General features: G+C 49.0%; 8 protein-coding genes across 8 annotated transcripts; 2 read left to right on the forward strand and 6 right to left on the reverse strand.

Annotated features, from left to right (window-relative positions):
• Positions 1-56: 56 nt before the first annotated feature.
• FSST1_003301 (methylthioribulose 1-phosphate dehydratase MDE1) lies at positions 57-1124 on the forward strand (the record flags this gene model as incomplete). Its single annotated transcript, XM_083229371.1, has 3 exons — positions 57-208; positions 453-977; positions 1031-1124. 3 exons carry the CDS (start codon positions 57-59, stop codon positions 1122-1124), a joined length of 771 nt encoding a protein of 256 aa, XP_083086731.1.
• Positions 1125-1431: 307 nt separating this feature from the next.
• Positions 1432-2656, reverse strand: FSST1_003302 (uncharacterized protein; the record flags this gene model as incomplete). The annotated part of the gene is made up of 2 exons (XM_083229372.1): positions 1432-2311; positions 2361-2656. 2 exons carry the CDS (start codon positions 2654-2656, stop codon positions 1432-1434), a joined length of 1176 nt encoding a protein of 391 aa, XP_083086732.1.
• A 284-nt stretch (positions 2657-2940) lies between these two features.
• On the forward strand, positions 2941-3287 carry FSST1_003303 (mitochondrial 54S ribosomal protein mL53; the record flags this gene model as incomplete). Its single annotated transcript, XM_083229373.1, has 2 exons — positions 2941-3121; positions 3175-3287. 2 exons carry the CDS (start codon positions 2941-2943, stop codon positions 3285-3287), a joined length of 294 nt encoding a protein of 97 aa, XP_083086733.1.
• Positions 3288-3502: 215 nt separating this feature from the next.
• On the reverse strand, positions 3503-5310 carry FSST1_003304 (inorganic diphosphatase IPP1; the record flags this gene model as incomplete). The annotated part of the gene is made up of 6 exons (XM_083229374.1): positions 3503-3644; positions 3697-3780; positions 3833-4176; positions 4230-4349; positions 4528-5063; positions 5295-5310. 6 exons carry the CDS (start codon positions 5308-5310, stop codon positions 3503-3505), a joined length of 1242 nt encoding a protein of 413 aa, XP_083086734.1.
• Positions 5311-5949: 639 nt separating this feature from the next.
• On the reverse strand, positions 5950-6297 carry FSST1_003305 (uncharacterized protein; the record flags this gene model as incomplete). The annotated part of the gene is made up of 1 exon (XM_083229375.1): positions 5950-6297. One exon carries the CDS (start codon positions 6295-6297, stop codon positions 5950-5952), a length of 348 nt encoding a protein of 115 aa, XP_083086735.1.
• Positions 6298-6981: 684 nt separating this feature from the next.
• Positions 6982-8062, reverse strand: FSST1_003306 (Eisosome component PIL1-domain-containing protein; the record flags this gene model as incomplete). The annotated part of the gene is made up of 2 exons (XM_083229376.1): positions 6982-7389; positions 7451-8062. The coding sequence occupies 2 exons, from the start codon at positions 8060-8062 to the stop codon at positions 6982-6984; spliced, it is 1020 nt and encodes a 339-aa protein (XP_083086736.1).
• Positions 8063-9152: 1090 nt separating this feature from the next.
• Positions 9153-9362, reverse strand: FSST1_003307 (uncharacterized protein; the record flags this gene model as incomplete). The annotated part of the gene is made up of 1 exon (XM_083229377.1): positions 9153-9362. The coding sequence occupies one exon, from the start codon at positions 9360-9362 to the stop codon at positions 9153-9155; it is 210 nt and encodes a 69-aa protein (XP_083086737.1).
• A 720-nt stretch (positions 9363-10082) lies between these two features.
• On the reverse strand, positions 10083-11666 carry FSST1_003308 (dolichyl-diphosphooligosaccharide--protein glycotransferase subunit OST1; the record flags this gene model as incomplete). Its single annotated transcript, XM_083229378.1, has 3 exons — positions 10083-10362; positions 10413-11267; positions 11320-11666. 3 exons carry the CDS (start codon positions 11664-11666, stop codon positions 10083-10085), a joined length of 1482 nt encoding a protein of 493 aa, XP_083086738.1.
• Positions 11667-13231: the final 1565 nt, after the last annotated feature.

Consider the following 13231-nt stretch of genomic DNA (forward strand, 5'->3'; position numbering starts at 1 on the left):
ATATACTCACTAAATTAATCTTGGATATAACATATTCAAGACCTAAAGAAAGGAAGATGGCAGCTGAGAAACAACGCCAAACTGGCGATGCCCTCATTACTTCGGAGGATCCCAACCATCCTGCCAACCTAATTCCCTCGCTATGCGCAAAGTTCTGGAACTTGGGCTGGGTCACGGGTACTGGAGGTGGCTGCTCTATTCGAGATGAGTATGTCTAACTGCTGTTTTGACTTTATCTTTACTTGACCCATTCATTGCTTTACCCCGCGACCCCGCGATCATGAGTTGGAGGAGGCGCAAATATTTTATGTCCCCAATTTGACTCAAGTAGCTATCGCCAAATGTGTTACTCCCCTCTTCAAGTGAAGAGGGTCGCCAAATCAGTCTTTGCTATTTGGATCAAGCCATCTTTGTCAATGCGTATACGAATGATACTCATACAATGGCCATAGTGATCTCGTATACATCGCCCCCTCAGGCGTGCAAAAAGAGCTTATGAAAAACACCGACATCTATGTCATGGCCCTCTCTGAGCAGGACCCCAACCACAACAAGATCAACCAGCGTACATATCTGCGATCCCCTCCCTGCTACAAGCCTTCTCAGTGCACTCCTCTGTTCCTCGCTGCCTTCACCCGTCGAGGAGCTGGTTGCTGCATCCACACTCACTCACAATGGGCTGTCCTCGTTACTCTCCTACTTGAGTCCCAAGGCCCTGGAAAGGACCGTGTTTTTGAGATCAACAACATCGAGCAGATTAAGGGTTTTGGTCGTGGCATGACCAAGACAGGTAACTTGGGCTACCATGATACCCTTCGCATTCCTGTCATCGAGAATACCCCTCATGAGGAGGATCTGACTGAGTATCTCGAGGAGGCTATGGACAAGTACCCCGATACATATGCCGTTCTCGTCCGTCGTCATGGTGTCTACGTTTGGGGTGACAATGTCCACAAGGCCAAGACTCAATGCGAGAGGTAGGAAACCATTTGATCAGCCACCTCCAGCACTTCACACTGACACATAACAGTCTCGACTACCTCTTTCAACTCGCTGTTGAGATGAAGAAGCTTGGCCTTCCTTGGATCAGCGAAGTTGAACAGATTGCCCCCCAGCGAACATAGCAAGGAGAGGCATATCTCATATGTACATACTCCGATAGATAGTATGCAGTGGATATATGCGGAATGAAAAGCTAGGCGCGTTGAAAAGGATACCAGATTTTGATGGAAGTTGAAAGAAGAGGTTCGACATGTGGTTACAAGGATCATGAGCCATGCTGAGGGATAGAAGAATATCTGAGGTTATGGTGAATGTAGGTCACACATACAAGTGAGTTTCACAACCGTTTAGTAGTCATGATACTCACAACATGGTTACGCGGTTCTGGGAACTGATCATTTGTTGACGCAAAACTAAATGACTATCGCTTTATAGTTCATCTCTAGAGCGTTCCTGCTCAACAACCTCAGGCTCCTCCCACATCCTCTTCTTTGGGTTCTTAACATTATCCTCACCACCCTCCGGGATATTTCCAAGCTCATCCGCGTCCCTAATCACATTCACAATATTATCCACCTCCTCCAAGATTTCAGCTTCTTCAGTCTCAACTTGGATAGTGGGCAAGTCATCGCCTGGCAAACCCTCAACGGGAACACCTTTGCTTGGCTGTCCAGCTTCTTCCACCTTACCCGATCCAGACCCGGCGTGCATCACTGCGCTACCGGCCGAGGTCCCCAGCCCAAACATCAACCTCAGAGGTAGCCATACAAGCCACCACATAGGCCCGTACAGCAACCTTCTGAAGAGTAGCCATCCAAGTGTTATGCCCAGCATGTAGAATGCCGTTTGGAGATACCACGTATCGCTCTTCTGCGAGCGCAGCAAAGTTCCCAGTAGATCCTTCGAGCTAGCCAGCATCGAATCCAAATCTGTATACGACTCGTTCAGCTTCTTCAACGCAGCAGATGACTCGGTCAGCGTCTCGTGCGCAAACTCGCTTCGCGCCAGCTCCGCCTGGATCAGATCGTGCGTGCGCCGTAGAGCATTAGTCACATTGGCGCTTGCTCCAACAGTCTGCTGGTCCTCTTCGGTGAGGCTGGACTGTTGCTGTTGGGGATGGTGGTGATGGCGTTGGGGATGGTGGTGATGGCGTTGGGGACGGTTGGGCTTTTCGTCGTCGGGGTAAAGAGAGTTGTTCTCGGATGCTGGTTGTGAAAATGATGTAAGGAGTAGCTCGCGTTCTCGCCTTTGCGCCTGCGCAAGACTATGTTTCGCTGCTAATCGTGCTTTTCGAAAAGAAAGGCGACAACTGTATCGTATTAGAAATAATTCAAGACATAGGCTGGTGTAAGTCGTACCCTTCGAGCTCCTTTCCAATTTTTTCGACACCTTCTTTCAACCTGGCCTTATCATGCTCTGCACCGCGGAGGAATTCCACCTCTTCTTGCAAAAGCTCATGCTCTTCTTCTCCATCTCGTAAAGTACTTGTAATTTCTACACTCAGCTCGCCACTTTCGCTACTCTCTTCATCGGTGCTCAGGGGCACAGAGCCAGGTTGGAATTTCAGCGTTCCGAGTCGGTCGATGAGCTCTTTGAGCTGTACGGTGGTTTCTTGTAGAGCAGTCAGGCGCTCTTGCAAGCCCTCGAAAGACATTTCGGGCTTACACGGGTCGTGATATTGTGTCGAGGTGGAAATTTAATTGGTGTGTGTGCCTTTGTAAGTCGATCTCGAAACGTGGTCCATCAGCATCATGACGTTACGGTGGTCAAACGATGCCCCTTTAGGACAATATGCATGTAACGAGGCACCCTTCCGACCTCGAAATTTCAGCATCGTGAAGCTGCCGAATAACGGCTAGGTGAATTAACGACCACGTTCGACGCCCTCATCTAGTCAATTTCGCCGAATTGCCCGCACGCTGTGCCTCCGCTGCCGAGATGATTACAAAATTCATGACAGAGGTCTCGGCCAAGTTCAACCCGTTCTCGACCTGCGCGAAGCCAGCTCGTTTATTCCTCACATTCCTACCCCCAAATGCTCGAGCCAACGGAACAAACATCACATCGACGATTCTACCTCGAAATTCTACAGAACCTAGCTCTCTACGGGTTAAATTCAGTACGTTGTCTCGTATAGCCTCGTTGGAGGGGTCAATGGCTAACAAGACACAGAGGATGGCAAAGAGCTCAACTTTGATTGCCAAAAGGTCAACATCAAGGGACTTGTCGAGGAGGTGGACCGACATTCACGCCAATTGCAAAAGGCTGCCGATTTGACCGATTAAAATATCACTCTACTGTATCACTATCATGCATTGACGGCGTTGAGGAAACGACTCATGTACATCTACGAATCCCAGCGGGGCAACACAGGGGTCTTGTATAATATTACGACAATTGGCATCATGTTTTACATTGCTCCGAGCATATATGCTCAACTTTTGTGAAGACTAGATGTCCATCCGACTTGTTCTTTTTATGCAAGATGGTCTATAAACACTTAAGCAGAGGCACCGCTGATGAAGAACCACTTGTCAATGGAAGCGTCGATCTTCTCGGCGGGGAGCTCCTCGTTAGCAGGCAGAGGAGGAAGCTGGTCAGGGCTGACGCGAGAAGGAGAGTGCTGGACAGTGACGTTGGTGCTATACATGAATTAGTATGAATCTTACATGTCAATCAGGCTGAGAAACTTACGTAGAAACACCGCCAGAGGGGGTCTTGCCAGTGACGAGACGCTCCCAAGCCTCAGCGCACTCGCGGACAACGTCAAGAGCGTAGCTAGAAAAGGGTGTCAGTTTTGAAATGGCAGCAACGAAGTAGCAACACTCACTCCTTGTTCTTGCACTCGCCAGTGAAGGCAAACTGGTTCTCGGGCTTGCCATCGGGAATCTTGTAGATACGGAACCACTCATTGGTGGCACGGAGAAGACCGGGCAGGTGTCGCTCAACGTCCTCAACGTCGTTCAGCTTGGAAGCGAGAGGGTCGTTGACATCAATGACAATGACCTTCCAGTCAGTCTCCTCCTCGTCGAGGAGAGCCATAACACCGAGGACCTTGACCTGCTTGATCTGACCGGGGTAACCGACGAGCTCACCGATCTCGCAGACATCGAGAGGATCGTTGTCGCCCTTGGCCTTGGTCTCGGGGTGGACAGTGTTGGGGTCCTCCCAGGTCTGGTGATAGAGTTAGTGATACATTCAGATCATGATAGATTCGGTCAACATACCTGGGGGAAGGCACCGTAGTTCCACAGGTAACCCTTGTGGGGGAAGCAGTTTCGGACGTATCGAAGCTTGCCCTTCTTGATATCCTGCTTGATGGGGTTGAGGAGCTCCTCCTTGGAGATCTGGAGAGGGATTTTGTTAGCATCAACGCTTATTTTGTTCTGTTGGTCTGGGCGGCGATTGCGCCATGAGGGGGAGGGGTAATGTTGGGGCACACGACAGCTGTTGATAAAGCGCAACAAACGTTGTGAGGAAGACACGAGGCAAGAAATAACAGTAATTGATACAGGAAAAACATACCTCAAGCTTAGCGTTGGTCCATCGAGGAATCTCAACGACCATGTTCAGGATAGTCTGCTCCTGGTTGGCGTAGAGAGGAATATCGTGGAAAGGAGAGACGGGCTGTCCATCCTTTTCGATGTAGACTCGGTGCTCGAGGGTGTTGGGAGCCGCAACCTTGCGGACGGTGTAGTTGGAGGCCATGTCGGGCTTTTGCTTTGAGACAGGACCGGTGGGTGATGAAGAGGTGGAAAAGTGTCGAGCAATCTGAGCTGTCCGACAAGAAGAGATTTTGGCGGTTGACGTAGCAGAGGGAAGGGGTGAGGATGGAGGGGGCGGGGCACTGTTTCTCCCGCCCGAACCCGAGTCTGTAGCAGCAACAGGGCTGCGTGCTGTAGAGGACGCCATGTAATTGGCCCGTCCTGGTACGCGAGATGGCAACAGTGGTAACGGCGCTGCGAGGGGCCTATGCAGCAGTGTTCCAGTGCCTGTAGTGGTGCGTAGCGACCTCTGGAATAACAGACGGTGGTGGAACATGAATAGCAGTCTTTGAGGGGCTGCGAAGAGTGGAGCAGCCCCGGGGAAAAGGAATTAGAAGGAGGTAGAGAGGCTTTAAGGGATTGATATCAAGAAGTATACGGTGAGTGCACGGAAACCTTGCCCGTGTCCAGGTAGACTTACACCGCGGTCATCGGCTGTTGTGTGACAAGAGAGACCGAGGTCTTTTTTTCGTGCAAGGCCAGACGGAAATTCAGTCGGTCAATGGAAGATATTGACGGAGAACTAACTGATCTTGGATATCATGATGGGTCTCGGCGTGCTAAACTTGACTGGCTTATCTGCCGTGTCATATCCACACAGCACAGCCAACGGCAATCCGAAGAGCTAAAGAAGGTCATGATCGATTCAATGTCTTGACATGAAACATATCCTCTTAAGTCATAAGGTATAAAAATAAGTAGTCTAAGAACCATAGTCTAAGGAGCATAAAGTGACGTACTAATTTCGTCTCTTATGCTTCCAGCGGTCAATTTTTCTAATCCCTTGAGGGCCAATGAACGCGATATCTACTTGGTAGTTTTATTTAAGCCTGGCTTATTAAGTGGTTCCGATTACGGAGCAAGGGGGGCTTTTTAATTGAGGAAGACCGGGCAGTTTTAACATTAAACAGCGAAGACGTGTTATCCGTTTTCAAGGTGCTAGGCAGTCCAATTGAAATTACTTGCATATTAACTTATAATTCACTTAACTACTACTGTGTCCACAGGGTATAAAAATAAAACAAAAAGCCGCTGGGAGGATAAGAGACGAAATTAGTAGGTCACTTTAGACTATGGTTCTTAGACTTAGTACTTATTTTCATACTCTAAGACTTAAGAGCTAGGTTGGACAAATGTTCAAAGAAACGCACTTTCGGCGCGAGGATAGTATCGTCGTTTCCATCTATGTTGCGTCCACCTTGCCGTGACCAGCAGATGTTTTCTCGGTGTTATCATCTGACTCTTCTCCATTTCTGTCGTCGTCGTTGCTTGTCTCCTCACCGCTTGCATCCTCTCCGTCCCTCTGATCGTGCGCATCATTTCGATACTTCTGCTCATCTTTCTCCCACCTGGTCGGATTGCAAAAATGGCATTCATGCTGGGCCATGAACGAATTTGTGGTTGGATACAAAGCATGAGGACAAGCACCCGTTCTCCAGAACTCTTCGCAATGTTTAGTGGGAAACATTGTTGTATGGCACAGTTTCTCGCAAGCGCTGCAACGTGTAAACTCGCGCGGTGTAGTACACATCTTGTAGCCAAGGAGATCTTCCTGTGATATTGCTTTGTGACGAAGTATTTTGAATATAGAATTCCGAAACGATACTTTTCGACCAACTGATGTCTGAGCTGGAGGTTCGGCGATAATATACAGTCCTAGTGTTGCTTTGAATCTGTGCTTTCCTCGCCGAATAGGCACCTCGTCTGTGATGAGTGGTTAGCCTTGGCTTCTTGCCCGGTGATAGGAAGATACACTTACAGTTGGCTTGGTAAGTTGACTGGTTACGTTGGGTTGTCAGTTTGGTTTGCTGAGTCTCTTCATAGTTATACGTCAAATCAGGAGCTTGCGATAGTTGAGAAGGAGAAAGGAGCAAATAATGTCCTGGGAGGTTTTTATGCTTCATAACGTAAGGTTTACTTTGAGGAAGGTTCACACGCTGTCAAACTTGACAAGAACTATACCACATGACGAAAAAACTGATCTGATTCAACTGGAAAGAAAAGCCAACTAGTACTTGCAGGATATAAACATACAGTACCTCATAGCAAACCCATCGGCACCAAACACTATCCGATACTAAAAACTCGCGATAAACCAACAAAGCGAAGTCAAACAAAAGCGAGTAAGGTCCCTCACTTGCTCAGACAAACAGATAAAGTTCGCAGCAGCTAAGAGAACCCGCCCCCCCGCGCTCAATAGACTATAATTATTCTCTTAGCCAGCGACTTCAGCATAAACGGAGGACTTAATACCCCTTTGCTCCTGAGGAGATGTTTCGGACTCCAACGTGGCAGCCTCAGACTGAACAGGAGACATGCGATCGTCATTTATCTGCGGCTCCTTGCCTTTTCCTCCCAGGGTTGGGGATCGACTTTGAATAGGAGTAGAGAAACCCTCGGGCTCGGGTCGCCAGTCACGAAGATCGTCCTCGGCATCGTTAAGAATCTGTCGAGCCTGAGAAGAATGCTGGTAGGCGCCTCGGGTATCGCCAGGTACAACAGGCGAGTCGTCGAGGAGCTCCAGCAGACGACGGCCATGCTTTGCCAAGATAATCTGCTTCTCGGCTCGTTCGATGGTGGCGGCGAACTCGGCAGCATAAGCCTCCTTGAGCTTCTGTCGGGTCTGAAAATTGGGTCAGTAGTTTTCTCAAGACCGAGGGTGAAAAGCGTAATTCCCAACATACGATGTTTGTCAACTGAGCCTCTGCAACGAGATTCTCAGCCTCAGCTCGCACCAACTCTTGCTCAAGGACAGGCACCCTTGTGCTGCCAGGCTCCTTCAACTTCAGCCTTTGAATCTCATCGGCAATCTTGTCCTTGTTCTCTCGGCTAGGCTGCACGCTCTTCTCGGTGTTGCGAATAGCCTTGAGGTATGATCGAGATTCATCAAGCGCATGAGCATATGTATCTTCCTGTTCACCCATCTCACTCAAGACGACACCAACCTTGTCCGAGATGTCACTGATGCTGTCATCACCAGTGTGCTCACCCCATTCTGACAGCTGAGTTGCGATTGAAACTCGTTCACGGCCGGCCGTCTCGTGAGCGCCGATGAGGTTGTTCTCGGATTTGATAAGACGGAAGAGCTTACGGGACAGTTCAGGCTGGACTTGTCCTCTGAGTGAGTTAAAGGAGAAGCCCCCCTTCTTACTACCAGCAGAAGCGCCAGAGTTTTTTGATTTGTTGGAGCGAATTGAAAGTGCGCGATTCCTGAGAAAGGGTATCACGTCAGCTGGTGTTTCGCCCGATATCGACCCATTGCGTGAGACAGATGCATCGAAGCTAAAGCGCGACATTGTTATAGGAATTTGGTGAGTTTGGGAAGATGCGCGCAAACAATAAATGGAGGTACGACGATGGATGTAAATGTTGAACTCACATGTTGACGACGAAATGGATCTCTGTATCTGATTGTTTGAAATGCAAGAAAGAACTATGTGGGATTGTATCGAATGCGCCTTCCTTTACACGGTCAGTTCTGGCATCTCAAGACGCTGTCTGTTCCTGCCTTCCACAAAGAGACAAATTACAAAGCGGCAGCATCGTGAATCCACGCCCACCAGTGACAAGCTTACAGTAAGATAAGGCGACTCGGTACTTCAGCTGAGGAGCCACTTTTGAAGAGTAGATCAGTGTAAACCGTATGGGACTTGGTTCCGAGGTTACAAGGGGGATGGATGTAAGAGATCACCAGAAGGTTCAATGCCAACCCAAGGGCAGGGATCGTGCAGGCTTTAAACAAGTTGGAGAAACATTTTAAACTGACGTTGACGACAATACTTAGCTACCTACATAAGAACCTTTCCCTGCTTTCAGAAGCGCGAGTGCCCTTTCATGTTATCGGATGCACTGGGACTTACATTTGGAGTAACGCGCTGTCTTAGAGAGCTACTTTGGCTCAGTGGCGGAATGCAAAGTGATGTCATGACCACTTTAGCGACGATCCAGCACTGCGGGACACTCCGCACCCCGCCCAAGCGATAGAGAACCTACGTCAACCAAGAGGCATCTCTGAGAAGAGCTCAGCTCAGCTCAAGATGACATGAACCCAAGATCCGTAGCTCCCGAGAATATTGGTCAAACAGGCGTGCCCATGTTTCATTCCCATATTGGTCTTTCTCTGTTGTGATAAGTAACAATAAATTATCGTCTAGCTCATTTCATTTCATTCGTTGCAGTGCTTAATCCTGTCCTGCAAAAACGCCCTGCTATACCCATATCTTTAACAAGACAATTATCCTCCACCACAAGTCATACGTTCCGCATCAATACATAAACCCATTGCCAATACCACTAAACCCAGTCTGCCAAGTGCTACTTTGTTTTGTGCAACGTCATACTTTCTTCAATCACACCCGCAATTTGCCATTGCTTCTCTCTGAACGATCAACGGCGCTCGTAGACAACACGTTCGCTGGTGCGCGGGCTGTGGCTGTAAGACCGCCTTGAGACACTCGTGTAGCTGGCTCGTGGAGAGCGCGAGGATGAGTGATGGTGATGATGGTGGTGGTGATGATGACCGGTGTATCGCCGAGAAGGCGTGATCTCTTCGTGGTAGTAGTACTTGGTCTTGGGCTTGGGATCACTGAAACACATGTTGGCGTTTGTTTAAAGGTTTGTTACGCGAATAGTTTATCGGCTGCGAAATGTCGTAGTAATATCGAGTGATTGTTCCAAGCTGTCTTGATTGCTGCGACAGATAACGTGAGAATGCGTATTGACTCTAAAATGTGAGATATTATTGATTTGGACGATGAAAGATAAAAAGAACGTGTGAGTGAGTCTCTGAGGAGGGTTCTTTCGTTTGATCTTATACCAAAAATGCCCAATCCCCTGGCGTCTTTTGCCCGGTTTCTTTCTGACCAACCCATGTTGGCACAACCTGGCGCAAGCAAGGAGAGGGGTCCTTGACCAAGGATGACCATTCGGAACTTGCCTCACCCACCCATCTCAACTAAAGACGAAGCCCCTCCACACATTCAGAGCCTAGAGCCAAGTAAAGTTTGCTATTAATAAGAAGGCTGGACCTGGTCTTACGAACTGGCCAACCTGTGCAAATAACGGCTTGGGCTCTGATTTTTTCGTAATGGGTGGCTTTGCTGACTCAAAGCCTCGTTTTGGCTAAAACATGACCCAAGCCAAGCGAGCATTTAACAGTCATATGACGCTTCCTCACTTTTCAAACTAGAAACTTGTTTCATTATGAGATTCCCTTCTATGCTGCACTTTTACATCCTGTCTTAAAAATTCGCTTCCGCAACCCTGCAAAGCGAAGATTTCTTGATCAAAGACAGATGCCCCGTTCTATTTAAACGTCTATTTCTTCTGCTTAAATTCCACCTGCAGTTGACCCAGAGCCCAAGTAGTCACGAAGACCGCCATCGCACTGGCAAAGATGATTAGAGGCTTTCGGAGAGCGCTCGACAAAGGCGCATCGTAGGAAATGATGAGATATCGATCCCGGAACTCGTCAACTAGGTTTCTCGCCTTGATACTGACATGCGTTCTGCCAATGGTGTCGAGGTAAGTTCGGGTTAGATCAACCGAGGTCGACATGATGGACGACTCGGGAACGTTGGTGTAGAACTTGACGTTCCTATTTAATGGTTAGATTGATTGCAAACAAGGATCAGCGTATTAACTCACTCAGCACCCTCGGGGAGAAGGACGTTGATGTTGACTTGCTCATACTCAACACCCTCGAGCTGCTTGGGGCCCTCAATGAAGGGAACTCGAAGAACGTAACCTCCAGTCGCCGTCTTGCGCAAGAAATTGGAAGTATCTGAGTTCCATCCGATGGTGAAAGGGGCCTTCCAGCCGCCAAACAGAGGGTAGCGGAGCTTGATCTCAAGAAGAGCCTCTCGCTTATTGGATCGGAATCGGGACGTCGAAATGTTGCCAATAACATCGACATAGTAGGCGTCCACGCTTCCTACCTGGAGAGGAACTCGCATGTCAGAGAGTGCATGACTGGGGCGATTGCCTTGGATCAGATCCTTTGTGAAGTCTCCTCGGCTGAAGGAGCCGGTCAGGTTGGCACCGCGGTAGTGTAGATCGTAGTACTCCTCAAAGGCAATGTTGCCGCCCCAGTGGCTGACCTCGATATCACGGTCCAGTTCCTTGACGTGGGTCACAGGCTTCTGAAACTCGAAACGAACACGCGCGGGGGAGACGGCACCGGCGGGCTTCTCCTCAAAAGGACCATAGATAAGCTTGGAGCCTTGCTTGACGGGGTACTCCTTGACGTCGCCACTTCCAGGAAGCTTTGTGTAATCGGGAATGTTGGAGGTACCGGCCTTGATCTCGGTCTTCTGCTTCTTCGTGGTGTAGGCGGATGGTGCGTAGACGGAGAAGTCGTAGGCGAGGAATTGTCTAGATCTCTGGGAGATGGCTGCAGGGGAAGGGGTATAGGCCTTCAGGTAGTAGTAAGTGATGCCGAGCGTCTGCTGAGCACCAGGCTTGAGCGGCGTAGGTAATTGAATGCGGTAGTATTGGACATCACTAATGTGTAGAGTTAGCATTATTATCTCGGTATAAAGCTTGAAGAAGCTACCTGTTGGTGTCGTATTCGACAGTCTCGACCACAAACGGCCCCGCGTTCGCGTCCTTTCGATCCTTGACCTCGAAACCTCCTACACGAGGTAGCTGTTCAGTGGTGAATGGCACATAGTATTCTGTCTGTGGCTCCTTCGCGACGTTCTCAACAAGGACGTTAATCTGTTCTTTGACGTAATTCTTCTCGAGGGAGATGACGTGCACCAAATTGGCGTTTTGGAAAACCTGGGGAGGCTTGAAGTCGGCAGGAAGGATGATCTTTGATGTCTTGGACTCGGTGCTTGCGCTAGCGAGTGCGGCGGAGGCCAAGCTAAAGAGCGCCGTGGTGATGGCGAACGGCTTCATGATGACGGCTCGGGTGAAGATTTACTCATCAATTGAGTAGATCCAAAGCTGTCAGGTATGAAAAGATTCGTGGCCGTGTGCCGGGGAGAATTGTGGACAAACAAAGTTTGGTTGATGCAAGCTCACGACTCTCGACACCTCAGCTTCGCAGCACTCCTGAGACATCCCAAAAAGCATACGTTGCACGTCAGCGAAAGCTTCAGGGTAGGTCAGGTTGCGCAGCCAATGAAAACGTGGCTAGATTGATGAGACGGGAGAATCGTAGCGCCGGACCCGGGCCGGTATGTTAGCGTTAGCTTTGCATGAGATCCATTAGCCATTGTTACCATTTTGATGGGGCTAAAGACGACTGGTCGGGCTGTCGAATGCTTTGAGGTGTCAACAAGCTTAGAGGTACCTGACCGGCCGAGGAGCCAGGTACCTTGCCTTGGGGACCTCCCCACGAAATGTGGCTTACTGTGTGTGACCTGACATCATGTTACCAAGCTCAAGATATCAACTCAACGTGGCCAAACCCCACGTTTTCTACGACATGGAGGTTGAGAGGAGAGGTATGCGTATAGTCGGTGTATCATGTTATTATGGCCCTTCTCTGGTAACCGAATTCCTTTGGGACATTTTTTTCTTTTTGATAAATAATTGAGATATATGTTATTGTTGCGTGACTATTAACTTAGTAGCCACTAGACTGTCCCCTCCAACGGCCCGACAAGAGCTCAACACCAGGGCTGTAATCGAGGGGAAAGAAATCCCAATCCACAGTCTCGGACCACACCGGCGCTTTTAAGCGTGAGGCAGCTAATTTCAAATCAAGGCCAGCTTCAAAGCTGGAGTTGTCTTTTTGCTTATTTTGCTTTGTGATTGAATCGGTCAATGCGTAGGTAGCTGGAAGCAGCTGCAGGCATTTGGTAATTACAGATAGGTATGTACATGCTGCATGCTTGTGAGATAGTTGAGAGTCGAGAATCCAAAGACAAGACATTTGGCGGGGACCTGGGATGACCTGGGACTGGTCAATTGGTCATAAGATTTCAAATAAAGTACATGTCAACACTTCATGCAGGTAGATGTACTTTAATCCTGCCCGGCCGATTAATGACCTGAGGCTCCCTGCGCATCTTCCGTTTAACGGGCAGCTTTCACTCACTGAGTGAGGATCTATTAGCTGCTTCTACTGCCTTACCACAGCCAAACGTTGAGTTAGCCTAGCCCAGCTCGTACCTACCTCCTCTGCAGCTACGTAAGGTGCTGTCTGCTCCACCTAGGTACTTCCCTCCATCCTATCCTGTTCCATAACTTATCTGGTTTGGTCTGACCTGGCTACTTTAAAAACCCTTTGCCTCCCCCTACCTCGACCTACTGCTATCAATTGCTTAATACCTATACCAACCTCTTCGTCTTTTTCCGTTCTGTTCCTGAAAACCCTCCCAATCTAAACACGTTCCTGTTCAACTTCAACAAGAGCTTACCCCGCCAAATCCGAACCCCGCCAAATCAGACATACCTCACCAAAATGGTCGGTCTTGGTCCTCGTCGCCCTCCCTCCCGAAAGGGTACGTATGCCC

This window comes from Fusarium sambucinum, chromosome I, assembly GCF_050947815.1.
Source record: "Fusarium sambucinum isolate potato_lamoka chromosome I, whole genome shotgun sequence".
Classification (NCBI taxonomy): domain Eukaryota; kingdom Fungi; phylum Ascomycota; class Sordariomycetes; order Hypocreales; family Nectriaceae; genus Fusarium; species Fusarium sambucinum.